This window comes from Oncorhynchus kisutch, linkage group LG3 (genome assembly GCF_002021735.2).
Source record: "Oncorhynchus kisutch isolate 150728-3 linkage group LG3, Okis_V2, whole genome shotgun sequence".
In the NCBI taxonomy this organism is placed as follows: Eukaryota; Metazoa; Chordata; class Actinopteri; order Salmoniformes; family Salmonidae; genus Oncorhynchus; species Oncorhynchus kisutch.
Window position 1 is genome coordinate 23,558,541 of NC_034176.2, and position 25,037 is coordinate 23,583,577.

Below are 25,037 nucleotides of genomic sequence, written 5' to 3' on the forward strand. Positions count from 1 at the left end.
TGACACCCTACTGGTTTGAAAGAGTAATACAAGTTAGTCATGTGAAAGTACAGGTGTAATTGGAGTCAAGCAGTGTCGTTCTGAAACATCAAGTTCTAAACTCCTTTCATTATTCTTTAACATATTTGGAGAAAAACAAAAACATAGTGTCAATTTGAGAGTTAAAAATACCACAACGTATTTTGGTAGTAATTATTTATTTTTATTTAAATTAAGCAGAAATTGTGTTAAATGGTCCAGAAAAACATAACTAAGATTTTGGGTCCCTTGTGGCAGGTGCACAGAGGTAAACATAATAGAATAGAGAAGAGTAAACAGTTTGGAGAGTGTGGTCCAGTAACAGTAATGAATTGAAGAAAGAGACTGGTCCCAGTGTGTGAGGTGGTCTGAGGGAGAGATCACTCGTCACGTCCCTCATAGCCATCAGGGAGGGCATTCACTTCAGGGTTGTGGAACAGGCTCTTGTTGCCATCTCCCCAAGGGAAACGCTGGTGAGAGAAGAATCAAGTTAACATAATGACAAAGTAAATTAACAGGGGGCAGACTCAAATGTAAATACTCAAGGCAAAATTAGACCATGCTAAAAAGTATATAATCAAAGAAATGTGTTTTGCAACAATAACTACTTAGGATCTTGCCATAATTTATCACACCTTGCTGCGAATGCGAAGATGGCTGTAAGGGACAAACTCTGGCTCCACATGGTGCGCAGCATGGTGCTGCATTTTCAGGTACATGTTCAACATGCACACTGCAACTCCCGGAAGGGCAACCACAAAGGAGAGGATCTTCCATGTTCTGGCTGGAGAAGAAAACAAAAATATACATTGTTTGACAAGTAACAAAGGCTTCATTTACACTTAAGCCAGTTATAGTACATTTAACCTTAATGTTCTGTTTAAATACATTGTGATGTGACAGGCATGTTGAAAACAGCTAATCACTGGAATACTAAATCTGTAACTTGACTTTCCTTTGAATGTGTGCTCCGCTGAGATCCGAAGTATCTCAATCTCTGCACATGTCAATGTCAAAGGCAACAGGTGCAGGCTGTGTACTGGTGAGTTTCCATTTCCAAAGAGCCTCTAATTTAGCTAATCCAATCACATACTTTTTTACAAATATAAACCATGATCAACCATGATCATGCATGTTCTGCCCCTGAACAAAGCAGTTAACCCACTATTCCTAGGCCGTCATTGCAAATAAGAATGTGTTCTTAACCTTTATTTAACTAGGCAAGTCAGTTAAATAAAAAAGGTTTAGTAGAGTATTTAACCACATTTGAACTACTGCACACAGTTGAGTGCCACAGCACTTAATCTTTTAGATTTAACATTTTGCTGACCTGGGAGAACAGATGAAGAATTAAGCAAGTTACTGTTGGTAAAGAGGTTATTGGATGAATAAGGTGTCATGCTAGGTTGACAAAGTCCTGCAGTACTGGCAGCACTCGAGGTACAGGTTTCCTACCCCCTATGGTCATGGAGGGCAAACAGGAGAGCTACCCCTGAAGGCCTCAGTTACGGTCGAAATGAGTAAACGCCTTTAACTCACTAATTGATCAATGACTGACATTGTTAATCACAATTGTGAAACGGATTTAATAATTGGTTTCTTCATTGCCTTCACATACTGCGCTAACGTTGGCTAGCTACATCTGAGATGGGACATTCAAAACAAAACCTAGACAGATGTTTGGTAGGTTTGAAAGCTAGCAATAGGGTGTACAGTTCTAGCTATCTAGCGTTAAATATCTAGTTATTTAAAAGTTAAAAAACATTAACTATCGTAGTTAACATTTAATTCAACGGGGAGTCATGTTGATTCTGCAAATGAACTCTAGTTAGCTAACTAGTCAAACATTGTGTTAATCCAGCCACCTGGTTAGGATAGAATGGGGATTTAGCAATTGACAACGAGTCCCGTGTAGCTAGGTATGTGGTCGATTTCTTTAACCTAGCTAGTTAAAGGTATCGAATACAGCAGCTGTATGCTGCCTCGCGTGAACGTCAGCTAGCAAGGTCACGGAGGTACCACGTCCTCCAAGAATATGCTATGGTTTTGTCATTCGTAAATCGTGTCCTTTGAGCAATGTTTGTGTGGCATTACCGGTTTGCTCTGCATGACCATGGGCCGCTGTGGCAGAGAGTTGACGAGTCTGGATCAATGAGGACCGCAGGAGCGTTTGAGAAATTCGTCCGAAAGCCGCCATTTTCACTGTCTTTCTGACTCGATTAGCAGATGAACGGAAGTGATGTAGGGGAAACGTGCTCTGCTTAAATCAACAACCAGACCACCTAGAACGGTCATCTGAAAAGAGAGGTAAAACACAATACAATACGAGTGAAATAATTTTCTTTCCAAAAAATGTCAATGACACAATACAATAAGAGTGAAATACTTTTCTTTCCAAAAAATGTCAATGAAGTCAAAACAATGCATGAGTTAGCTTGAAATATCTTAATGGGAAATACACACCTCTACAACCATATGACCACCCTCTGGCAGAAGCAAATATTTCCCTTTCACATTCTTTATTCATGGCTGTGTTTTTTGTTGTTGAATTTGACCCCTTTTTCTCCCCAATTTCGTGGTATGTTGTAGTAGCTACTATCTTGTCTCATCGCTACAACTCCCGTACGGGCTCGGGAGAGACGAAGGTTGAAAGTCATGCGTCCTCCGATACACAACCCAACCAAGCCGCACTGCTTCTTAACACAGCGGAAGCCAGCCGCACCAATGCGCAGGAGGAAACACGGTGCACCTGGCCACCTTGGTTAGCGCACACTGCGCCCAGCCCGCCACAGGAGTCGCTGGTGCGCGATGAGACAAGGGTATTTGGGTATGAGTTAACAGAATATAAACTTTTAAAAGTGAGATTTTTTTAATCATTACATTTCTACCCCTTTTTTGTGATCTCCAATTGGTAGTTACAGTCTTGTCCCTTCACTGCAACTCCCGTATGGACTCGGGAGAGGCGAAGGTCGAGAGCAGTGCCTCCTCCCAAACATGACCCCGCCAAGCCTCACTGCTTCTTGACACAATGCTCGCTTAACCCGGAAGCCAGAGGCACCAATGGGTCAGAGGAAACACAGTACACTAAACCCTCCCCAATCCCGGACAACAATGGGCCAATTGTGTACCGCCTCATGGGACTTAAGTTCACGGCCGGCTGCGACACAGTCTGGGATCGAACCAGGATCTGTAGTGATGCAGTGCGTTAGACCGCTGCGCCACTCGGGAGGCCTAAAAGTGAGATTTTAACTAAACTTTTTTACAGTAGCCCACTAGCTATAGCCCTACGCAGAGACTATGTGAGAAAATGACCCTAACCAACATTGTACCAGATTCTTCAGTTTTGCATCTACAGTAAACTAAATCATCAAATATGGACCCAATTGTATGAACCGTATGGTAAATTCTACTCTGTCTGAATGAGTTCATAATAATCTTGACTTCTTATATAGCCTAGCCCTATGCTATCAAATCTTCTATATTGTTTTTTATATCAAGCTTGGATTGGTTACTTCTCAGAATTGTTTGTGTTCTTTGTTCAATATCACATATAACAAACTCAGTGGGAGGACTAAACACAAACACAACTTTGAACTTTTGGTCAAATACCATAAGAAGACTGGACAGACTGATAGATCAGCTGAGAGGTGTTCACATTTCCATGAACATAACAGGAGTGAGGTAAGGGATAAGTGCAGAGTGGGTGTCAGAGTTCCAAGATTTTGGGGGGTTTGTGTTTGGTAGTAGGCAGCAAAATCATTCTCACCATCATCAGATTTTGCCTAAACATTTTCGATATGATATGTATGTAGCCTACTACATTTCGAACCTGGACTTTTATTGAATAATCATATCATATCTGAACTTAATCGGCTTTTTCTAAATACATAATTCTCTACTTTCCTCTAGTCTGTGTGTTGAGATTTAGACACATAATAATCCAAATTGGGAAATCAATCATTATGGTGTCTGTATTTCATGTGATTGTGAGATGCAGGTTAGCATAGAGACTATTGATTGAGAGGTTAATATTCAACTATTTAGTCTATGACCTTAAAACACAAGAGCTCCTATCACCTAACTGTCTTTTCATTTGCTTTACTGTCCTGGCACGAATAAATTCACTACCACAGCACAGGTTCATTTGGGACATTTGAACTTTAGATGCATTACAGATTACCAGCTTTTCTATCTCTAAATTGCAAATGTCTAGACGCGATGAGTGACATGTTTCATTCTGAGTCAGGGCATAGAAATGTCTGGACGCGATGAGTGACATGTTTCATTCTGAGTCAGGGCATACAAAAGCACTAAAGACCTCCGTTCATTTTCAAAATGGAAATCTCTCCTCCAGAAATGGATTCCATTCAGTATGATCAATTTGGTACGTCTGACATTGAAAGTAACCACAGTCGGAGGAAAATCATCCCACAAAGAGGTAAACTCATCTATGTGAATCAATATCTGTTAATGTGCCTTCATATTCCATGTCATTTTCTCCATGTATTGTGGCAAGAAAAAGTATGTGAATCCTTTGGAATTACCTGGATTTCTGCATAAATGTTACATAAAATTTTATCTGATCTTCATCTAAGTCACAATAATAGACAAACACAGTGTGCTTAAAAACACACATATTATTGTATTTTTCTTGTCTATGTTGAATACATCATTTAAGCATTCACAGTGAAGGTTGGAAAAAAGTATGTGAACCCCTAGGCTAATGACTTCAAAAGCTAATCAGGAGTCAACTAACCTGGAGTCGAATCATTGAGACGAGATTGGAGATTTTGGTTAGAGCCCCATTAAAAAAGACAGTCCACGGTAAGACAAATTGTCTATAAATTGAGAAATTTCAGCACTGTTGCTACTCTCCCTAGGAGTGGCCGTCCTGCAAATATGACTGCAAGAGCACAGTGCAGAATGCTCAATGAGGTTAAGATGAATCCTAGAGTGTCAGCTAAAGACTTACAGAAATCTCTGGAAGATGGTAACATCTCTGTTGACGAGTCTACGATACGTAAAACACTAAAACACTAAACAAGAATGGTGTTCATTGGCGGGCACCACGGAAGAAGCCACTGCTGCCTCAGGGCCTGGACAGCTTACTATCATCGATGGATAAATTAATTCCCAAGTTTAGCAAGACATTTTGCAGGAGATTGTATGGCTATCTGTTAGCCAATTGAAGCTCAACAGAAGTTACGTGATGCAACAGGACAACAACCCAAAAGACAGAAGTAAATCAACAACAGAATGGCTTGAACATAAGAAAATATGCCATCTGGAGTGGCCCAGTCAGTCCTGACCTCAACTTCATTGAGATGCTGTGGCAGGACCTCAAGAGAGCTGTTCACACCAGACATCCCAAGAATATTGTGGAACTGATACAGTTTTGTAAAGAGGAATGGTCCAAAAGTCCTCCTGACCGTTGTGCAGGTCTGATCCGCAACTACAGAAAACGTTTGGTTGAGGTTGTTGCTGCCAAAGGAGGGTCAACCTGTTATTAAATCCAAGGGTTCATGTACTTTTTACAACCTGCACTGTGAATGTTTACACAGTGTTCATTAAAGACATGAACAATTATAATTGTTTGTGTGTTAGTTTAAGCAGACTGTTTAAGCAGACTGTGTTTGTCTACTTAGAGGAAGATCAGATAAAATGTTATGACCAATTTATGTAAAAATCCTGGTAATTCTAAAGGGTTCACATACTTTTTCTTTCCACTGTATATTATTTCAGGTATGCAGAGCAGGGTGGTTCATCTCCTGTATGGTGTCTTGGTGCTTCTCCTGTTGATACTACTGCTGATAACTGGACTTAAATGTAAGGCTTGCTTATTGTACAGTTCATTTATCATTCAAGAGGACCAAAAGACAAATCAAATTGTATTGTTAAACTCTCTATTACCAATTCATAATTTCATATTTTTTTTCTTCAATCAATCCTTCCTCCATTTTCCTAAGTCTCTCAGTTAAACCAAGCGATAGTTGATGTCCATCTTTACCTTGAGTCCCTGAACAAGACTGTGATAAGTGCTTGTGCCACATCTTCCAGTTCAGGTACAGTGATGTTTAAAGGCTTTTATTACTAAAGGACTAATAATCCTCAGAGCCTTGTTGAAGGATTATATATTATATTAGACATGTACACTACCCTCTTTATTTTATTTATTTTACTAGGCAAGTCAGTTAAGAACACATTTTTATTTTCAATGATGGCCTAGGAACAGTGGGTTAACTGCCTGTTCAGGGGCAGAACAATAGATTTGTACCTTGTCAGCTTGGGGGTTTGAACTTGCAACCTTCCAGTTACTAGTCCAACACTCTAACCACTAGGCTACCCTGCCGCCCAGTATTTTGGATTTGAGATAATTTGAGATCAAATGTTTCATATGAGGCGACAGTACAGAATTTCCCCTTATAATGTATTGGAGGGTATTGTCATACATATTTGTTTTACCATTTAGAAATAAAAGCACTTTATGTATCTAGTCATTTGAAGTATTCATAAGTATTTGGACAAATTCACTTTTAGTGCATTAAAGTAGTCAAAGGTGTAGTATTTGGTCCCATATTCCTGGCACGCTTTTGACTACAAACTTGATGCATTTGCAGTTTGTTTTGGTTGTGGTTCTGTTTCCGAATATGTTTTGCACAATAAGAACTGAATGGAGAATCATTTATTGTGTCATTTTGGAGTCACTTTTATTATAAGTAAGACTAAAATGTGTTTTGGAACAGTTCTTTATTAATGTGGATGCTACCATGATTATGGATAATCGTGAATAATGGTGAGTAAGAAAGTTACAGAGGCACAAAGATCAATAACCCCTGTTATTGTAATGGTATGAGGTTAGGATGTCTACGGGGTATGATATCTGTGTAACTTTCTCACTTATCATTATTCACAATTCATTCAGGACAATCCTTAATCAAGGTAGCATCCACATTATGTGTTTAGAAACATATTATATTATTATTTACAATTAAAGTGACTCCAAAATGACACAATATTTATTATTATTATTTATTTTATTGGGCACCAAATAATCTTAAAACACAACCAAAACAAACAGCATATGGATTCAACATGTTTGTAGAGTCACAAGCTTGATGTAATAATATATATAAGATAATAAGATAATAATTGCCTGCTAGGAATATGGGACCAAATAGTACACCTTTGACTACTTTAATACACATATAAGTGAATTTGTCCAAAATTGCTCCCCTAAAATGGGGGGACTATGTACAAAAACTGCTGTAAATACCCTCAAATTAAAGCTGACAGTCTGCACTTTCAGATCGTATAATTTCAAACCCAAAGTGCTGGAATACAGAGCCAAAACAACTAAAAATGTGTCACTGTCCCAATAACTTTGGAGCTCACTGTATGTACTATTCCATAGGGAGTGTAAGAACAACCACTACCATATGGAATGGCATTATGATCACTTGTGGGAAGAAAAAATGACATTTCAGAACTCCATTGGCCAGATCAAAGATTGCCCCATTGTTTCAGACATGACCTGATTTGTATGTGTACATGGGGAATGTGTGTACTAAGCTAACATATGGAATTGTTTAAAAATGGTCATACCATGGATAATTTAGATAGCGAATTTTAGGAGCCCTGTAGGTATATACAGTTGAAGTCATAAGTTTACACATACCTTAGCCAAATACATTTAATCTCAGTTTTTCACAATTCCTGACATTTAATCCTAGTAAAAAATCTCTGTTTTAGGTCAGTTAGGATCACCACTTTGTTTTAAGAATGTGAAATGTCAGAATAATAGTAGAGAGAATGATTTATTTCAGGTTTTATTTCTTTCATCACATTCCCAGTGGGTCAGAAGTTTACATACAGTCAATAAGTATTTGCCTTTAAATTGTTTAACTTGGATCAAACATTTCGGGTAGCCTTCCACAAGCTTCCCACAATAAGTTGGGTGAATTTTGGTCCATTCCTCCTGACAGAGTTGGTGTAACTGAGTCAGGTTTGTAGGCCTCCTTGCTCACACACACTTTTTCAGTTCTGCCCACAAATGTTCTATAGAATTGAGGTCAGGGCTTTGTGATGGCCACTCCAATACCTTGATTTTGTTGTCCTTAAGACATTTTTCCACAACTTTGGAAGCATGGTTGGGGTCATTGTTCATTTGGAAGACCCATTTGCGACCAAACTTTAACCTGACTGATGTCTTGGGATGTTGCTTCAATATATCCACATAATTGTCCTGCCTCATCCTTCCATCTATTTTGTGAAGTGCACCAGTCCCTCCTGCAGCAAAGAACCCCCACAACATGATGCTGCCACCCCAGTGCTTCACGGTTGGGATGGTGTTCTTTGGCTTTTAAGCATCCCCCTTTTTCCTCCAAACATAACAATGGTCATTATGGCCAAATAGTTATATATTTTTTCATCAGACCAGGGGACATTTCTCAAAAAAGTACAATCTTTGTCCCCATGTGCAGTTGCAAACCGTAGTCTGGCTTTTTTATGGCAGTTTCGGAGCAGTGGCTTCTTACTTGCTGAGTGGCCTTTCAGGTTATGTCGATGTAGGACTCGTTTTACTGTGGATATAGACACTTTTGAACCTGTTTCCTCCAGAATCTTCACAAGGTCCTTTGCTGTTGTTTTGGGATTGATTTGCACTTTTCGCACCAAAGTACGTTCATCTCTAGGAGACAGAACGTGTCTCCTTCCTGAGTGGTATGACGGCTGCGTGGTCCCATGATGTTAATACTTGTACTATTGTTTGTACAGATGAACGTGGTATCTTCAGGTGTTTGGAAATTGCTCCCAGGGATGAACCAGACTTGTGGAGGTCTACAATTTGTTTTTCTGAGGTCTTGGCTGATTTCCTTTGATTTTCCCATGATGTCAAGAAAAGAGGCACTGAGTTTGAAGGTAGGCCTTGAAATACATCCACAGGTACACCTCCAATTGACTCAAATTATGTCAATTAGCCTATCAGAAGCTTCTAACGCCATGACATCATTTTCTGGAATTTTCCAAGCTGTTGAAAAAGGCACAGTCAACTTAGTGTATGTAAACTTCTGATCCACTGGAATTGTAATACAGTGAATTATAAATGAAATAATCTGTCTGTGAACAATTGTTGGAAAAATGGCTTGAGTCATGCACAAAGTAGATGTCTTAACCAACTTGCCAAAACTATACTTTGTTAACATGAAATTTGTGGAGTGGTTGAAAAATGAGTTTTAATAACTCCAACCTAAGTGTATGTACTTCCGACTTCAGCTGTATGTACTTAATTTAGATTATTTGATAAAATATTGAATTTGGCCTTTACTACTGTAGACCATGGAAACACATTGAATAATACATTCATAAATGGTGAAACAGACATTCCAAAAATAAATAATAAGAAATTAGGTTTTGAATTGTCTGTCCTATATCTAGAATATGTAAGAAAGCTCAGGAATTATTTTAGTTTTTTGGACACATACAGTGCATTGGGAAAGTATTCAGACCCCTTTACTTTTTTCACATGTTGTTACTTTACAGCCTTATTCTAAAATGGATTAAATAGTTATTTTCCCTCATCAAACTACACACAATACCCCATAATGACAAAGCAAAAACAGGTTTTTAGAAAAAATAATAATAATACATTTACATAAGTCCTGAGCACTCTGGAGCAGGTTCTCTCTGTACTTTGCTCTGTTCATCTTTCCCTCAATCCTGATTAGTCTCCCAGTCCCTTCCGCAGAAAAACATCTGCATAGTATGATGCTGCCGCCACCATGCTTCACCGTAGGGATGGTATTGGCCAGGTGATGAACAGTGCCTGGTTTCTTCCAGACGTGACACCTGGCATTCAGACCAAAGAGTTCAATCTTGGTTTCATCAGACCAGAGAATCTTGTTTCTTATGGTTTGAAAGTCTTTAGGTGCCTTTTGGCGAATTCCAAGCGGGCCTTCATGTGCCTTTTACTGAAGAGTGTCTTCCGTCTGGCCACTCTACCATAACGGCATGATTGGTGATGAAAGATTATTGGAATCTGTGTGGGTAGCTGGACAGGTAGAATGACTGACTGTGAAGGTGAACAGGTGGTCATGGGTCAGGTGACAGAGGAATGGATGAGACTGAGGCAGGAATTCCTTTAACCATAATGTGGTATATTTATTGGGTAGTTTGTCTGTGCTGCATAACAAAGGAAACAGAATAACATGTATCCAATCAAATTCATAATCACAAAGATCAAATCATAACAATCATAACAATCATTCTCATTAAGAAGTCAATAGGAATCGTCATTGAGTCATTTCGGCTCATAAGTATTCATCATAATCATGAAAATAATAATACAAATCATTCAATCAGGTATCGGTTATTTAATCTATAATCTCCATCAGTTTGATATCATAATTGATCAGTTCAGCAAACAATAATGATGTTTCATATTTCATCCTTTCAGGTTTGTCTTCATATGTACATGTAATTTCGTTACATTTCAACCATATGTCAATGGCATAATTGGGCTGCGATGATCCGTAAGGCCGTGATCATTGTCCATTGACATAACACAATAGGTTTGAAGCATGTGCTCCAAGCTGCGCTCCACGCTAATAACTATAAACAATAACTGATGGCCCGCTCTCCCGATCGCAACAGATAGTTCAGATGAAAGGTAACAGATTCTGTGGATTTACGTTGATTCATGGACACACAGAATGTCTGGATTAGACAGAGTTAAGGAAGAGAAAGCAGCAAGGTCTGGCGATGGCGATTTCCTCCTTTTAATGAGTTGAGATCTGTCGGACATTTCCACTTGACCTAATTAAAGTGCCCCTGGCCCAGCTGAGTAAGTGGCCATGAATTAAAGGAACGATTCCACCAACTCCATGGGCCTTTCTACAGGTGGATTGCTGCAGAGATGATAATCCTTCTGGAAGGTTCTCCCATCTCCACAGAGGAACTCAGAAGCTCTGTCAGAGTGACCATCGGGTTCTTGGTCACCTCTCTGACCAAGGCCCTTCTCCCCCTATTGCTCAGTGGCCGGGCGGACAGCTCTAGGAAGAGTCATGGTGGTTCCAAACTTCTTACATTTAAGAATGACGGAGGCAAATGTGTTCTTAGTTGACCTTTAAAGCTGCAGATTTCTTTTGGTACCCTTCCCCAGATCTGTGCACTGTCAACGGTGGGACCTAATATAAGGATCAAGGAGTTGTGAATTCTGAGATGCCATTCTGCACACCGCTCTAGTACTGTGCCGTTATTTGCCTATTTGTGGCCCGCCTGTTAGCTTGTACGATTCTTGCCATTCTCCTTCAACCTCTCATCAACTAGCTGTTTTCGCCCACAGGACCGCCGTGGACTGGATGTTTTTTGTTTGACTAGTCAGGATCGAGGAAAAGATGAATGGAGGGGCGGCAGGTAGCTTAGTGGTTAGAGCATTGGGCCAGTAACCGGAAGGGGTGGAGGTTCACTTTCCAAAAGGACAATGACCCTAAGGACACAGCCAAGACAACGCAGGAGTGGCTTCAGGACAAGTCTCTGAATGTCCATGAGTGGCCCAGCCACAGCCCGGACTTGAACCCGATCAAACATCTCTGGAGAAACCTGAAAATAGCTGTGCAGCAACGCTCCCCATCCAACCTGACAGAGCCTGAGAGTATCTGCAGAGAATAATGGGAGAAACAGGTGTGCCAAGCTTTTAGCATCATACCCAAGAAGACTCAAGACTGTAATCGCTGCCAAAGGTGCTTCAACAAGTAAAGGGTCTGAATACTTATGTAAATGTCATATCTGTTTTTATTTGTAATACACTTGAAAAATGTCTAAAAACCTATTTTTGCTTTGTCAGATTGATGAGGGGGGAAAAAGCTATTTGATCAATTTTATAATAAGGCTGTAACGTAACAAAAATGTGGAAAGGTCAGGGGGTCTGAATAGTTTCCGAAAGCACTATTTATCAGTGGATAACATTGTAGATGCTTTGTTCATAATCTCTCACTCCTTCCTTCATTCATTATCTTACTCTTGTCTCTTTCAGACCCAGCTACTATCAACCATAACTATTATGATGAATTCCAGATTCCAGTGAGAGGTAAGTGACTTATTGATAGATAAAGTCCATCCCTATCCATTGTGCAAAACATTGTGTCCTCCTCAGGAACTTGTAGTGAAGAATGGTGGTCCTTCCAGGATAGCTGCTACCTGGCATCAAAAAGGAAGCTCAACTGGAACAGTGCAGAGGAAAAATGTATTGAGCTGGGAGCACACCTGCTTGTTCTTAACAGTGAGGATGAGCTGGTAAGACCAAGGAGGTGAAGTAGTATTGGTCTCATATCAAGAGCTGTGGGCTATGTTAAATGTTCTTTATTTGTGCTGTTTAGGACTACATCTCTCAAGTGATTGATGCAGAAAAGAGATACTGGGTTGGGCTTGTGGAGAGAGCACAAGAGGGCCACTGGACCTGGGTGGATGGAACTGACTACAAATCAACTCCACAGTAAGGGAGTACTGGGATGATGAGAGTAGGGCAGCGGAGGCTGGTGGGAGGACAGGCTCAGTGTAATGACTGAAATGGAATCAATGGAATGGTACCAAACACACCACACACATCAAACACATGAAAAAAAACTTGTTTGACTCCATTCCATTGATTCCATTCCAGCCAATTACAATGAGCCCATCCTTCTATATCTCCCCCCACCAGCCTCCTCTGGACTAGGGATATTGTCTATCACATCCTAAAAACACAGTCATCAGACATTATAATTAAGCAATAAGGCCTAAGGGGGTGTGATATATGGCCAATATACCACGGCTTAGGGCTGTTCTTATGCACGACGCAATGCAGAGTGATTGGGTACAGCCCTTAGCTGTGGTATTTTGTCCATATACCACAGACCCCCGAGATGCCTTATTGCTATTATAAACTGATTACCAACCTAACCAGAGCAGTAAAAATATATGTTTTGGCATACCCGTGGTATACCACGGCTGTCAGCCAATCAGCATTCAGGGCTCGAACCACCCAGTTTATAATATGTAATATCCTTCCCTCTACTGTCTTTGCTCAGCTTCTGGGATAAAGGGCAGCCAGACGACTGGCAGGTTGGTGTGATTGGAGAGGACTGTGGACAGCTTCATAACGGTCCACACAGACGACGCAAGCTTTGGAATGATGCAGACTGCAACCTAATGTACAATTACATCTGTGAGGCAAAGGGGAAATGAGAAACAGTAGACCCATGCTTGCCATTGACACATGAGCTGTAAGCTATCCCAGTGCTGCCCGACTGATATAACATGACAGTCTCAGGATACAGGAGAAAGGATGGATTTCTTTCAGTGACTGTACAACAATCACAAATTATGGTATTGAGCATAAGAAACACACAGTGTATAACGTGAGCTTATTCACAGAATAAAGTTTAATTAAACCTTGGTATGTCAGAATTTAATAGCTTTCTTTGAGGTCTTTTCTGTGGGTGTATATGAATAGCAATAACCAATACAAAGGCACATTGGATCATAACAGCTGTTATTGATTTCAAGAGAAGGTGGGCCACTGCAGGTTATGTCCTGGTTCCCCGTGCATTACCATACTAGCAGTGCTCACCGGGAAGGTGCTCATGCTCTGGGTTGTACCCCGCCTTGTCAAAGCACATGGCTGCTTGTCTGTCACACTCGCAGATAAACATCTCACACGGATTGTTGTTTTCTGTATGAGAGAGAGACAGAAGAAAAAATAAGGAGGTGGGAGGGGAAGAAGAGGGAAAATCGAGAGAGAAAGATGGGGTAATGGTAAATGGTTTTCAAGGGGGAAGGAAAATAGAGCTTCTCCAATTTAAAAGATGCAGGGGACTAGACCATCCTAAAGAGGGTGCTGTTGCAGAATAAAAGTTATATTTTGACAAAGGGACTGTTTTTGAATCCTATAGGTATGCTGATCACACTCGCCTTTGCAGGTGACAGTCTTAGAGGCTCTGTCACACTGGTAGCTATATATTTCAGTGTAAGGGTTGTCAAAGATGCCCCAGCAATCCTCGTGCTGCATGGAATCAGAGTAGCAGTAGTCATGAACCTGACAGCATCTGGAACACACAGAGGGCATCTGTTTCAATACAAGTATAATGACTGACTTCCTGTTAAAGGTAATGTATATAGCCCCCCCCCCCCCCCCAAACACACTGTATAACTCCCACCATCCACCTACACCGTGTACACAACCTCCAGGTTCAAATGAATCCTCTTCTCAGATTCTTGCCATGTTCACTATCCCTGACCCCATCTTCCCCTCCATGACTGCGTACCTGTCCAGATCATCCACAGGTGTGCCTGAGCCGCCCTTCCCACAGTAGCAGCCGTAGTCAGCGTAGTCCAGCACAGGCCAGCTGCTAGGGTTAACACAGACGATCATCGCTCTGAACTGCCATAGTGCCCATGGGTTGGGTTCATGCACCGCCAGCACTGAAACACACAAGAGGCCACGTCTCAGACAGACAGAGCACATTCAAATATCTACACCGGACATTACCATTTTTATATCAGGAACAAATAAAAACTAGTGAATCACTCAAATGGAACCATACGGCATCATGGTTGAACTGGGCAACGTGACCGGTGAGCCCTTATTGCTTAATGTAAATGTATTTTGCACAACCAGCTGTGAGTTAAATATTTTGCAGTGCACACTGACTTGACTAAAGGAATATTTTCTGCAAAGAAAGCTATGACAGGATGACTGTACACTGCTCTGTTATTAAAAAGCATAGACAGCATCAAAGCTCTGTCTTAAAATACAGTGTAATTAATCATACTTACAGACTGGGAGACAGAAGGCTAACAGCAGCAGAGTGTGAGAAGACCTCATTTTGGTGTTGAAGAGTATCACTGATCTGGAACACAACTGATATATATAGAATCATGGCCTTTAGGGGCAGGCTTTGGATGATTAGATAGGGTGAGATACACAGTGCACAGTAGACTGCACAGCCATATTTTAATACACACTTGTGTATAGTGATAAAGGTGTATTGAATCACATTTCAATACCGGTTACATGTTTAATTTATTTAACCTTAATTTAACCAGGTTAATCTCAGTGATTAAACATATTTTTCAAGAGCAATATGCAGAAATACAGGAGACTCATTAGGTCATTGTACAAGGCTTGACTGGAGTTGTGTAATGGAAATGTGTGAGAATTTAAGCATGTGTTTTGTTATTTACACAGCTGTCTGCTGGAATGTACTTTGGAAGAACTTCAGGGGAAATGCAAAATGTACCTTTCAGAGTATTAGCAATTGATATGATAGAGGACAATGCTGGTATTTCAACCCTAACAATGGCTGCTTTAAGAAAGCAATAAAAAAGAACAATGACATGAATCAGTCTAATTTGACTTGGATATACAATAGATAATTTAAATATTTATTTAATCCAGCCATAAAACATCCAATAGCCAATATTTCAGTTAGGATTTGAATTTCTTAAACTCTACTTTATAGATCCGAGGCTGGTATTACTCAGCAGCCCCCAATAGCATAACAGATCCTGACATTTTAGTGTCATGTGGAAATCACATTCAACCCATGTTTTCCATTACGTGTCATATCTCATGTTTCTGTTTTGAATTTGTATCCGTGATAGCAGTAGCAATATTGGGTAAACAAGTTTAGAACCTGAGGAAAGCATTTTAGCTGAGATATCATTCATATTCCTGGCTGTATGACACAACCCCTCCCAGTTTACCTCCCATTTTAGCACTTGTTCTCCTTGACTTCCCTTCATCTAATATAAGAGGTGGTAAGGTTGGTGTATACCCTCAATGCTTCCTCTGTCATGCATCCAAAATCCCTCCTGTTGCTGCTGACCGGTAAGCCTGTCACATTTCAATATTGATCCGAAGCTTGTTGTCCACTTTTTCACGTGCCTAAGAATATACATACAGTCTGAGATGATTTCAGATAGAATAATACTCGTGTGTGCCCTCTGTAACTCTTATTTGGAACCTCAATGTCAGGAATATGTGCAGTAGTGTGACTGATAGCTTCACCTCCCTCCTGTGCCAGCATACGCAGCCCATGGTTCACTGCAGCCCCAGGCTCTGTGGCAATTTGGCAGAATGATCACATGCACCCAGCCTGATGTCAACCCCTTCATGTACAGTAACTATGGCTGTTGGTGTGGCTTGGGGGGGACTGGGACTCCCAAGGATGACCTGGATAGGTAACTGGATTTCATTCCACTTGTGTTGGACATCATGACCAGGTGTTTCTGTGCATCTCAGAAAACTCATTACTTTCTTCTCTCAGGTGTTGTGAGGTCCATGACCTCTGCTACCGAGCGAGCAGGCATCTTCCAGAGTGCCGTCCCATCATTGACGTCCCTTACATCAAGGTGTACATATTCTCTTGCACGAATGGGCAGGTCTCCTGTTCAGGTAACAACTGAATTGTAGAAATAATAAAATAATTTGTGGACATTTTCAATAAACTATACAATCTGCCCAAGCTCTATAATATTGTCAGATGCAATGATGTTTTGAAGTAAAGGTGAGGTTTCAGCTTTCTGATTATAACTGCAACTAATGTTTATCATGAGCCTAAACCTGTTTGCTCACGCCTCAGCTTCCAACGATGTGTGCCAGGCCTCAGTGTGCGAGTGTGACCGAGTCGCCGCCAACTGCTTCGCCCAGTCCACCTACAACCCTGAGAACAATAACCTGGACCCCAAAACCCACTGTATCACCTGAGCCAAGACAAATCCTCTGGAAGCAGTACAAACATCTGAAACTACTGTAGATTCACTGAATGTTTATGAATCCTGTTTCATGGATGTGTGTCATGTTTGCTGGAATTGAATTTACTGTGCCAATTAAACTGTTGACCTATTAAATGATTGAATGGCATTATTTTGAGTATGTGTTTGTTAGTTCTGTATTTGTATTGAACACATAGAATTCTGTGTAAGTAATAACTGGAGAATACCTGTATACAGTGCATTCAGAAAGAATTCAGACCCCTTGACTTTTTCCACATTTTGTCTTATTCTAAAACAGATTAAATAAAACATTTTCCTCAATCTACACACACAATACCTTATTATGACAAAGCAAAAACAGGTTTTTAGAAATGTTTGCAAATGTAATCTCTTAGCAATCTCACTAGGTTAAAGACCTCCATTCCTGTCATTATTGAAAGAGATACCTCACATCTCAAAATAGGGCTACTTAATGTTAGATCCCTTACTTCAAAGGCAATTATAGTCAATGACCTAATCACTGATCATAATCTTGATGTGATTGGCCTGACTGAAACATGGCTTAAGCCTGATGAATTTACTGTGTTAAATGAGGCCTCACCTCCTGGTTACACTATATTCCCCCGTGCATCCCGCAAAGGCGAAGGTGTTGCTAACATTTACGATAGCAAATTTAAATTTAGCTTCTAGTCATGATTCACGCAGTCTCCTCTGAACAGATGATGTTGAGATGTGTCTGTTACTTGAACTCTGTGAAACATTTATTTTGGCTGCAATCCGAGGTGCAGTTAACTCTAATGAACTTATCCTCTGCAGCAGAGGTAACTCTGGGTCTTCCTGTCCTGTGGCAGTTCTCATGAGAGCCAGTTTCATCATAGGGCCTGATGGTTTTTGTGACGGCACTTGAAGAAACTTTCAAAGTTCTTGAAATTTTCCATATTGACTGACCTTCATGTCTTCAAGTAATGGACTGTCTTTTCTCTTTACCTATTTGAACTGTTCTTGCCTCAATATGGACTTGGTATTTTACCAAATAGGGCTATCTTCTGTATATCACCCCTACCTTGTCAAAACACAAGGTAGTATTAAATGCATTAAGGAAAGAAATTCCAAAAATGAACTAAAGGCACACCTGTTAATTGAAATGCATTCCAGTTGACTACCTTAAGCTGGTTGAGAGAACGCCAACTGTCATCAAGGCAAAGGGTGGCTACTTTAAAGAATCTCAAACATAAAATCTATTTTGATGTATTTAACACTTATTCATTTACCACATGATTTCATATGCTTTATTTCATAGGTTTGATGTATAAAATAGTAAAAATAAAGGCAAACCCTTGAACTGGCACGTTTCTTCACTGACATTTTCAACCTCTCCCTGACCTCGTCTGTAATACCCACGTTTCAAGCAGACTACCAAATCAAATCAACATTTATTTGTCACATACACATAGTTAGCAGATGTTAATGCGAGTGTTGCGAAATGCTTGAGCTTCTAGTTCCGACAATGCAGTAATAATTAACGAGTAATCTAACCTAATAATTTCACAACAACTACCTTATACACACAAGTGTAAAGGGATGAAGAATATGTACATAAAGATATATGAATGAGTGATGGTACAGAACAGCATAGGCAAGATGCAGTAGATGGTATCGAGTACACTATATACATACGAGATGAGTAATGTAGGGTATGTAAACATATTAAGTGGCATTGTTTAAAGTGGCTAGTGATACATTTATACATCAATTTCCATTATTAATGTGGCTTGAGTTGAGTCAGTATGTTGGCAGCAGCCACTCAATGTTAGTGGTGGCTGTTTAACAGTCTGATGGCCTTGAGATAGAAGCTGTTTTTCAGTCTCTCGGTCCCTGTATTGATGCACCTGTACTGACCTCGCCTTCTGGATGATAGCGGGGTGAACAGGCAGTGGCTCGAGTGGTTGTTGTCCTTGATGATCTTTATGGCCTTCCTGTGACATCGGGTGGTGTAGGTGTCCTGGAGGGCAGGTAGTTTGCCCCCGGTGATGTGTTGTGCAGACCTCACTACCCTCTGGAGAGCCTTACGGTTGTGGGCGGAGCAGTTGCCGTACCAGGCGGTGATACAGCCGACAGGATGTTCTCGATTGTGCATCTGTAAAAGTTTGAGTGCTTTTGGTGACAAGCCAAATTTCTTCAGCCTCCTGAGGTTGAAGAGGCGCTACTGCGCCTTCCTCAACACGCTGTCTGTGTGGGTGGACCAATTCAGTTTGTCCGTGATGTGTACGCCGAGGAACTTAAAACTTACTACCCTCTCCACTACTGTCCCGTCGATGTGGATAGAGGGGTGCTCCCTCTGCTGTTTCCTGAAGTCCACGATAATCTCCTTTGTTTTGTTGACGTTTAGTGTGAGATTATTTTCCTGACACCACACTCCGAGGGCCCTCACCTCCTCCCTGTAGGCCATCTCGTTGTTGGTAATCAAGCCTACCACTGTAGTGTCGTCTGCAAACTTGATGATTGAGTTGGATGCGTGCATGGCCATGCAGTCGTGGGTGAACAGGGAGTACAGGAGAGGGCTCAGAACGCACCCTTGTGGGGCCCCAGTGCTGAGGATCAGCGGGGTGGAGATGTTACCTACCCTCACCACCTGGGGGCAGCCCGTCAGGAAGTCCAGTACCCAGTTGCACAGGGCGGGGTCGAGACCCAGAGTCTCGAGCTTGATGACGAGTTTGGAGGGTACTATGGTATTAAATGCTGAGCTGTAGTCGATGAATAGCATTCTCACATAGGTATTCCTCTTGTCCAGATGGGTTAGGGCAGTGTGCAGTGTGGTTGCGATTGCGTCATCTGTGGACCTGTTGGGGCGGTAAGCAAATTGGAGTGGGTCTAGGGTGTCAGGTAGGGTGGAGGTGATATGGTCCTTGACTAGTCTCTCAAAGCACTTCATGATGACACAAGTGAGTGCTAAGGGGCGGTAGTCGTTTAGCTCAGTTACCTTAGCTTTCTAGGTAACAGGAACAATGGTGGCCCTCTTGAAGCATGTGTGAACAGCAGACTGGGATAAGGATTGATTGAATATGTCCGTAAACACACCAGCCAGCTGGTCTGCACATGCTCTGAGGACACGGCTGGGGATGCCATCTGGGCCTGCAGCCCTGCGAGGGTTAACACATTTAAATGTTTCACTCACGTAGGCTGCAGTGAAGGAGAGTCCGTAGGTTTTGGCAGCGGGCCGTGTCAGTGGCACTGTATTGGTCTCAAAGCAAGCAAAGAAGTTGTTTAGTCTGTCTGGGAGCAAGACATCCTGGTCCGCGACGGGGCTGGTTTTCTTTTTGTAATCCGTGATTGACTGTAGACCCTGCCACATACCTCGTGTCTGAGCCATTGAATTGCGACTACTTTGTCTCTATACTGACGCTTAGCTTGTTTGATTGCCTTGCGGAGGGAATAGCTACACTGTTTGTATTCAGTCATGTTTCCAGTCACCTTGCCCTGGTTAAAAGCAGTGGTTTGCGCTTTCAGTTTCGCGCAAATGCTGCCATCAATCCACGGTTTCTGGTTTGGTTAGGTTTTAGTAGTTGTTGTGGGTACATCACCAATGCACTTGCTAATAAACTCGCTCACCAAATCAGCGTATTCGTCAATGTTGCTGTTTGACGCAATGCGGAACATATCCCAGTCCACGTGATCGAAGCAATCTTGAAGCGTGGAATCAGATTGGTCGGACCAGCGTTGAACAGACCTGAGCGCGGGAGCTTCCTGTTTTAGTCTCTGTCTATAGACTGGAAGCAACAACATGGAGTCGTGATACCACGACTCAACTTATATGCGTTATGGAAGTTAGAATAACAATGATCCAGGGTTTTACCAGCCCTGGTAGCACAATCGATATGCTGATAGAATTCAGGGAGTCTTATTTTCAGATTAGCCTTGTTAAAATCCCCAGCTACAATGAATGCAGCCTCAGGATGTGTGGGTTCCAGTTTACATAGAGTGGAATAACGTTTGTTCAGGGCCATCGATGTGTCTGCTTGGGGGGGGGGGGGGGGCATCAAGTGAGCCATGTTTCCGTGAAGCAAAGAACGTTACAGTCTCTTATGTCTCTCTGGAATGCTACCCTTGCTCGGATTTCATCAACCTATTTGTCAAGAGGTTGGACATTGGCGAGTAGTATGCTCGGGAGTGGTCTCCGGAGCCTGACCAGAAGACCGCTTCGTCTGCCCCTTTTACGGCGACATTGTTTTGGTTCACCGGCTGGGATCCGAACCATTGTCCTGGGTGGTGGGCAAATCACAGGATCCGCTTCGGGAAAGTCGTATTCCTGGTCGTAATGATGGTGAGTTGACGTTGCTCTTATATCCAGTAGTTCCTCCCGACTGTATGTAATAAAACCTAAGATTACCTGGGGTACCAATGTAAGAAATAACACGTAAAAAAACAAAATACTGCATATTTCCTAGGAACGTGAAGCGAGGCGGCCATCTCTGTCGGTGCCGACAGATATAGTCTCGTTATTTTACTGCTGCTCTTTAACTACTTGTAACTTTTATTTCTTATTCATATTTTTTAAATGCATTGTTGGTTAGGGGCTTGTAAGTGACAATTTCACTGTAAGATCTACACCTGTTGTAGTCGGCGCATGTGACAATTAACATTTGATTTGATGCTGTAATTGCTGCCAAAGGTTAAAAAAAAGCACTGAGTAAAGTTTCTGAATACTTATGTAAATGTGATATCCGTTATTCTTTGTTTATACATTGCTAAAGTTTCTAAAAACCTGTTTTTGCTTTGTCATTACGGGGTAGTCTTGTAGATTGACGAGTGGGGGAAAAACTATTTAATCCATTTTCGAAAAACAAAATATTGAAAAAGTCAAGGGGTCTGAATCCTTTCCGAATGCACTGTAATATAGTTATTGGAGTGTACGAGTGGAAGTGAGATCAAAAGGTGTTAGACCAAGAATCAATATGCAAAAGCAGTCTAACAAGGTCATTTCTGGACTGAATCCAATAACGTTTTGTCCACCTTGGTTTGTGTATTTATATGGCTATCTCCACTTTCTGGTGTAGTGTTGTAGCAGCTGGTTTTGTCTCACCATTACACAATGATACTTTTCCATTAACTAGCATGATAAGCGCCTGTTTGGCAAACGCAGGTCTTTTTCCATGCGCTAATATGAAGATATCTGAACATTTGAACTCTTAAAAGGTCAAGTGGTCATATTATTTACAAATGATCTGAGATAGAAGTTTAATCATCGATATAAAAAACAGAATTATACAAGAATAGATTTGAAACGTTTCTAGGCAGGACGCACATGATGGCATGATTAGATCGGCTTGTACAGAAGTGTGGTCACATACTTCTTTTTGTAGCGGTGGGTTGCGCTAAGAACCATCACCCCATCCTGAAAGAAAATAAAATAGACACGGATCAGGCAGGAATGTCTTGAGATGCAGAGTTGAGGTCTATTTAACACAAGATTTGAATTGCGCTATTCTATGTCAAATTCAACTGACAACAGGGAATGTAATTGACCCCATCTCTGCTGAGATGTCTGGTCTAGTGAGGAAACAAATGAGTTGAGAGCAGCAATGATTTACCTTGATGGAGAGGGCATAGAGGTGGTTGAGCATCACATGGTTGGGCTCTGGAAGAAGGGCTGGGTCACACTGTTCAGGATATAGAAAACAAACAATTAGCACTAAGAAATTGACATCAATCAGAGAAAATAAAAACATATTTCCATAATCATGACTCCCAATGAAGGTGTTCTCCAGCCTCTGAACCATCACTCACAGACACGCCAGTGTCCTTATTGAGTAGGACTTGCAGCAAGTGTGGTGGCAGGATGGGGGGGTTCTTGAGCTTGTCGCTCGTCTTGGTTATGTATGGGTCCTGCTGGTAGGGTCCCGGAGGGGAACTCGAGAGGTCTGAAATCACAGGGACACATACTATGATTCAATGTGAGGTAAACCACCAGGTGAAATTAGGCACGTTAATTAATTTACCATCAGAAATTAAATGGCCTTCAACACTAAATGGAGATGTTATTGGTAAAACACATAAATTATGATGGTAATCAAGCGTAAGTACCTGACATGTCTGCACATTCCTGAGAATCAATCATGAGGGCATCAAACACCTCAAAGTCAGTCCTCTTCACCTGAATGACATTATTGACCGTGCCAGTTTTGGTCGTCAACACAGCCTGTGAAGGATGAAATACAGTTGAAAGACTGAACACAGAGGGAATGGTATTATATCATTCCGACAGAGGGTTTGTACTCACCCCTGTCGGGTCGAGGGTCCACTGTCCATCTACACAGAATTTATACTGGTGCTCTCCCTCAGGCAAGTCCACAACCGCTGCAAAGTTGTTCTGGCTGGGTCAGAAAAATAACACAATACAAAGAATATTGAGCAGGAAACATCATTCAATTTAAATCCGTATCAACTATTCACATTTTGCCAAATTAAAGTGCTTTGTTCAGGTTTTCCCCAAACCTGCTCACCTTTTGTTGAGGGGAATCTTGGTGGCCCAGTTGTTGAATGATCCAGACACAAAGATCTCTTTGCCACCGCCTGTCCAACGGAACACAGTGGGCTTGGCCTGACTGGGACATTTACTGTCACTCTCAAGGTCCCGCTGCCAGGCTAGAAACTCCTGGATCTCCTGAGGAGCCTGGCACAATTGGACTCACATTAACATCACTACACATTGAGGCCCACAGAAAAAAAAGTTGGGTTTAGCCTGCCCTACAGGCAACCTTGTAAATACTTCAATGTAAATCTGAATGAATTAACCCCTTTAGACTTCACTATCTATATTTCTGTACATTTTTAGCCTCTCGGGTGTTAAACAGGTCAGCATCATCTGTGCTGTCCATGATAATCTTGGGCCGTGCTCCATCCTTGGCACCTTGTCCATCGTCACGCTGATAGGGCCTCTCACCCTGACCTGCACTGGCCCGCTCACCACTGCTGCTGTTGTTTCCCATTCTGACTCAGCAACAACCACTGCACTGATCATCAACACACAAGTATGAAAAAATGATCAACAACAATAATACTGTTAATATAGTACACATCAGCCCTGATATATACAAGGAATATTGACATAACGTAATATGAATATATCTTCTAATATCTGACATTTACATGACAGAAAATATTTTCAGAAGCTGGCCTGGTTGAACATTTAGCCAATCTGAGCATTTCCTTGTTGAACAGACACGCTTGCACCAGGGTGGGACAGCAGCGTTCCTGTGTATATTAAGGCACGTGCACAGTGCCGACGTCAGATATGGCTCGGGAAAACATACCTCAATCCAGGGATGAGAAATGGATTGTGCTCAGAATTGATAACTAAGACAAAAACGGCAGTTTACTTAAAAACTATCCGTCATTCAATCTACTCGGTGTAACAGTTGGGATAATGGGACGATTCGAAGCCCATTTCTCATCCCTGATTGAAGTAGGGGCCTATGTTTCTAAGCTATATCTCGCACATGCTACACCGTGCCTTAATATACACAGGATGTAAATAAGCAGGATCGAATCAGCTGGCGAATCCTCCACCAAAGCCTATTGTAATTAATTGAGAAATGGCCAAGATCAAAATGTAAGCATTTGATAAAATATCCCCGTCTCCTGACATGACCAATAACCCTACCCCCAACACAAACTTGCTCGCAAAAACAAACACTGGCGCAGACACACTGACATTAGGTTTGCGTTTCCGTGCATCGGCAAAAACCATATGACCTACTATATATACCACCTATGGCAAAAACTGCCTCGCTACTCAAACTTAAAAATACATCACATCAGGAAGATCCATGCCAAAGTAATATTGAAGTAGGCCTAATTGTTTTCACTTTTCTTACCTTCGTTTAATTTCTGGAAATTATAATACTGGGAATCTACGCTATTGTATTTCCTATCGCCATTTTCCCCTGAACGGGTAAATTGTAACCTAACCCAAAGACAGACTGTAGGCTGCACGAGCACACACCTCTTCCTGTTTTTTCGCATTCGAAGTCACGCCTGTCTCGGAATGATTTTTCAGACCATTGAGTACAGTACAATTTCAAAAACGAGTGTAACCTTTTCTAGGTCACAACAGAAAACACTACTGTGAAGCTGGAGCAAATTTTAGGAATGGCCATGATGGATTCCTAGGTTTAAAAAAGGAAACGTTCAGGGCCCGGTTTCGCAAAAGCATCTTAAGCCTAAATTAATTTTACAACCATAGAATTTATCCTATGGATCTAATTATGAAT

At 41.4% G+C, this 25,037-nt stretch overlaps 5 protein-coding genes across 10 annotated transcripts; 2 read left to right on the top strand and 3 right to left on the bottom strand.

The window, feature by feature from the left end:
- Nucleotides 1–178: 178 nt before the first annotated feature.
- Nucleotides 179–2,741, bottom strand: LOC109878445 (cytochrome c oxidase subunit 6A, mitochondrial-like). The gene is made up of 4 exons (XM_020470672.2): nt 2,482–2,741; nt 2,113–2,313; nt 654–802; nt 179–488 (listed from the first exon to the last, which is right to left on the bottom strand). Exons 2-4 carry the CDS (start codon nt 2,213–2,215, stop codon nt 399–401), a joined length of 342 nt encoding a protein of 113 aa, XP_020326261.1. The 5' UTR covers nt 2,216–2,313; nt 2,482–2,741; the 3' UTR covers nt 179–398.
- On the top strand, nt 2,608–13,450 carry asgrl1 (asialoglycoprotein receptor-like 1). Of its 4 annotated transcripts, XM_031819301.1 has the most exons (9): nt 2,608–2,819; nt 2,934–3,699; nt 4,373–4,456; nt 5,761–5,844; nt 5,985–6,080; nt 12,047–12,100; nt 12,167–12,306; nt 12,390–12,505; nt 13,080–13,450. In XM_031819301.1, the coding sequence occupies exons 3-9, from the start codon at nt 4,375–4,377 to the stop codon at nt 13,234–13,236; spliced, it is 729 nt and encodes a 242-aa protein (XP_031675161.1). In that variant the 5' UTR covers nt 2,608–2,819; nt 2,934–3,699; nt 4,373–4,374; the 3' UTR covers nt 13,237–13,450. The 4 variants fall into 4 exon arrangements, 3 of the variants coding, with proteins under 3 accessions (XP_031675161.1, XP_020326237.1, XP_020326230.1); XR_004208569.1 differs by lacking the exon at nt 2,608–2,819 and adding an exon at nt 8,791–8,934 and having other exon boundaries at nt 2,836–4,456; nt 13,080–13,447; XM_020470648.2 differs by lacking the exon at nt 2,608–2,819 and having other exon boundaries at nt 2,845–3,699.
- Nucleotides 13,414–14,960, bottom strand: pla2g1b (phospholipase A2, group IB (pancreas)). The gene is made up of 4 exons (XM_020470658.2): nt 14,827–14,960; nt 14,316–14,472; nt 13,963–14,096; nt 13,414–13,723 (listed from the first exon to the last, which is right to left on the bottom strand). Exons 1-4 carry the CDS (start codon nt 14,873–14,875, stop codon nt 13,608–13,610), a joined length of 456 nt encoding a protein of 151 aa, XP_020326247.1. The 5' UTR covers nt 14,876–14,960; the 3' UTR covers nt 13,414–13,607.
- A 784-nt stretch (nt 14,961–15,744) lies between these two features.
- On the top strand, nt 15,745–16,915 carry LOC109878434 (phospholipase A2, minor isoenzyme). Its single transcript, XM_020470667.2, has 4 exons — nt 15,745–15,880; nt 16,077–16,233; nt 16,320–16,447; nt 16,635–16,915. The coding sequence occupies exons 1-4, from the start codon at nt 15,847–15,849 to the stop codon at nt 16,757–16,759; spliced, it is 444 nt and encodes a 147-aa protein (XP_020326256.1). The 5' UTR covers nt 15,745–15,846; the 3' UTR covers nt 16,760–16,915.
- A 5,073-nt stretch (nt 16,916–21,988) lies between these two features.
- On the bottom strand, nt 21,989–24,808 carry LOC109878455 (5'-AMP-activated protein kinase subunit beta-1). Of its 3 annotated transcripts, none has more exons than XM_020470682.2 (8): nt 24,642–24,808; nt 23,592–23,777; nt 23,268–23,437; nt 23,045–23,138; nt 22,849–22,963; nt 22,552–22,685; nt 22,356–22,424; nt 21,989–22,159 (listed from the first exon to the last, which is right to left on the bottom strand). In XM_020470682.2, exons 2-8 carry the CDS (start codon nt 23,751–23,753, stop codon nt 22,082–22,084), a joined length of 822 nt encoding a protein of 273 aa, XP_020326271.1. In that variant the 5' UTR covers nt 23,754–23,777; nt 24,642–24,808; the 3' UTR covers nt 21,989–22,081. The 3 variants fall into 3 exon arrangements, with proteins under 3 accessions (XP_020326271.1, XP_020326279.1, XP_031675182.1); XM_020470690.2 differs by having other exon boundaries at nt 23,592–23,772; nt 24,642–24,772; XM_031819322.1 differs by lacking the exon at nt 24,642–24,808 and adding an exon at nt 24,428–24,492 and having other exon boundaries at nt 23,592–23,772.
- Between the last annotated feature and the right edge of the window lie 229 nt (nt 24,809–25,037).

Coding starts and splice junctions, on each gene's coding strand:
- asgrl1 (XM_020470641.2), top strand. CDS start 4,354: ATGGAAATCTCTCCTCCAGAAATGGATTCCATTCAGTATGATCAATTT. Junction 12,101..12,166: donor ATTCCAGATTCCAGTGAGAG/GTAAGTGACTTA, acceptor TGTCCTCCTCAG/GAACTTGTAGTGAAGAATGG. Junction 12,506..13,079: donor GACTACAAATCAACTCCACA/GTAAGGGAGTAC, acceptor GTCTTTGCTCAG/CTTCTGGGATAAAGGGCAGC.
- pla2g1b (XM_020470658.2), bottom strand. CDS start 14,875: ATGAGGTCTTCTCACACTCTGCTGCTGTTAGCCTTCTGTCTCCCAGTC. Junction 14,097..14,315: donor CCTGTGGATGATCTGGACAG/GTACGCAGTCAT, acceptor TGTGTGTTCCAG/ATGCTGTCAGGTTCATGACT. Junction 13,724..13,962: donor TAAGACTGTCACCTGCAAAG/GCGAGTGTGATC, acceptor TCTCTCATACAG/AAAACAACAATCCGTGTGAG.
- LOC109878445 (XM_020470672.2), bottom strand. CDS start 2,215: ATGGCGGCTTTCGGACGAATTTCTCAAACGCTCCTGCGGTCCTCATTG. Junction 803..2,112: donor TGGTCATGCAGAGCAAACCG/GTAATGCCACAC, acceptor TTTCTTCTCCAG/CCAGAACATGGAAGATCCTC. Junction 489..653: donor ATCTTCGCATTCGCAGCAAG/GTGTGATAAATT, acceptor TTCTCTCACCAG/CGTTTCCCTTGGGGAGATGG.
- LOC109878455 (XM_020470682.2), bottom strand. CDS start 23,753: ATGGGAAACAACAGCAGCAGTGGTGAGCGGGCCAGTGCAGGTCAGGGT. Junction 22,964..23,044: donor GGACCCTCGACCCGACAGGG/GTGAGTACAAAC, acceptor CATCCTTCACAG/GCTGTGTTGACGACCAAAAC. Junction 22,160..22,355: donor TCTATGCCCTCTCCATCAAG/GTAAATCATTGC, acceptor ATTTTCTTTCAG/GATGGGGTGATGGTTCTTAG.
- LOC109878434 (XM_020470667.2), top strand. CDS start 15,847: ATGCATCCAAAATCCCTCCTGTTGCTGCTGACCG. Junction 15,881..16,076: donor CCTCCTGTTGCTGCTGACCG/GTAAGCCTGTCA, acceptor CTCCTGTGCCAG/CATACGCAGCCCATGGTTCA. Junction 16,234..16,319: donor CCCAAGGATGACCTGGATAG/GTAACTGGATTT, acceptor TTCTTCTCTCAG/GTGTTGTGAGGTCCATGACC.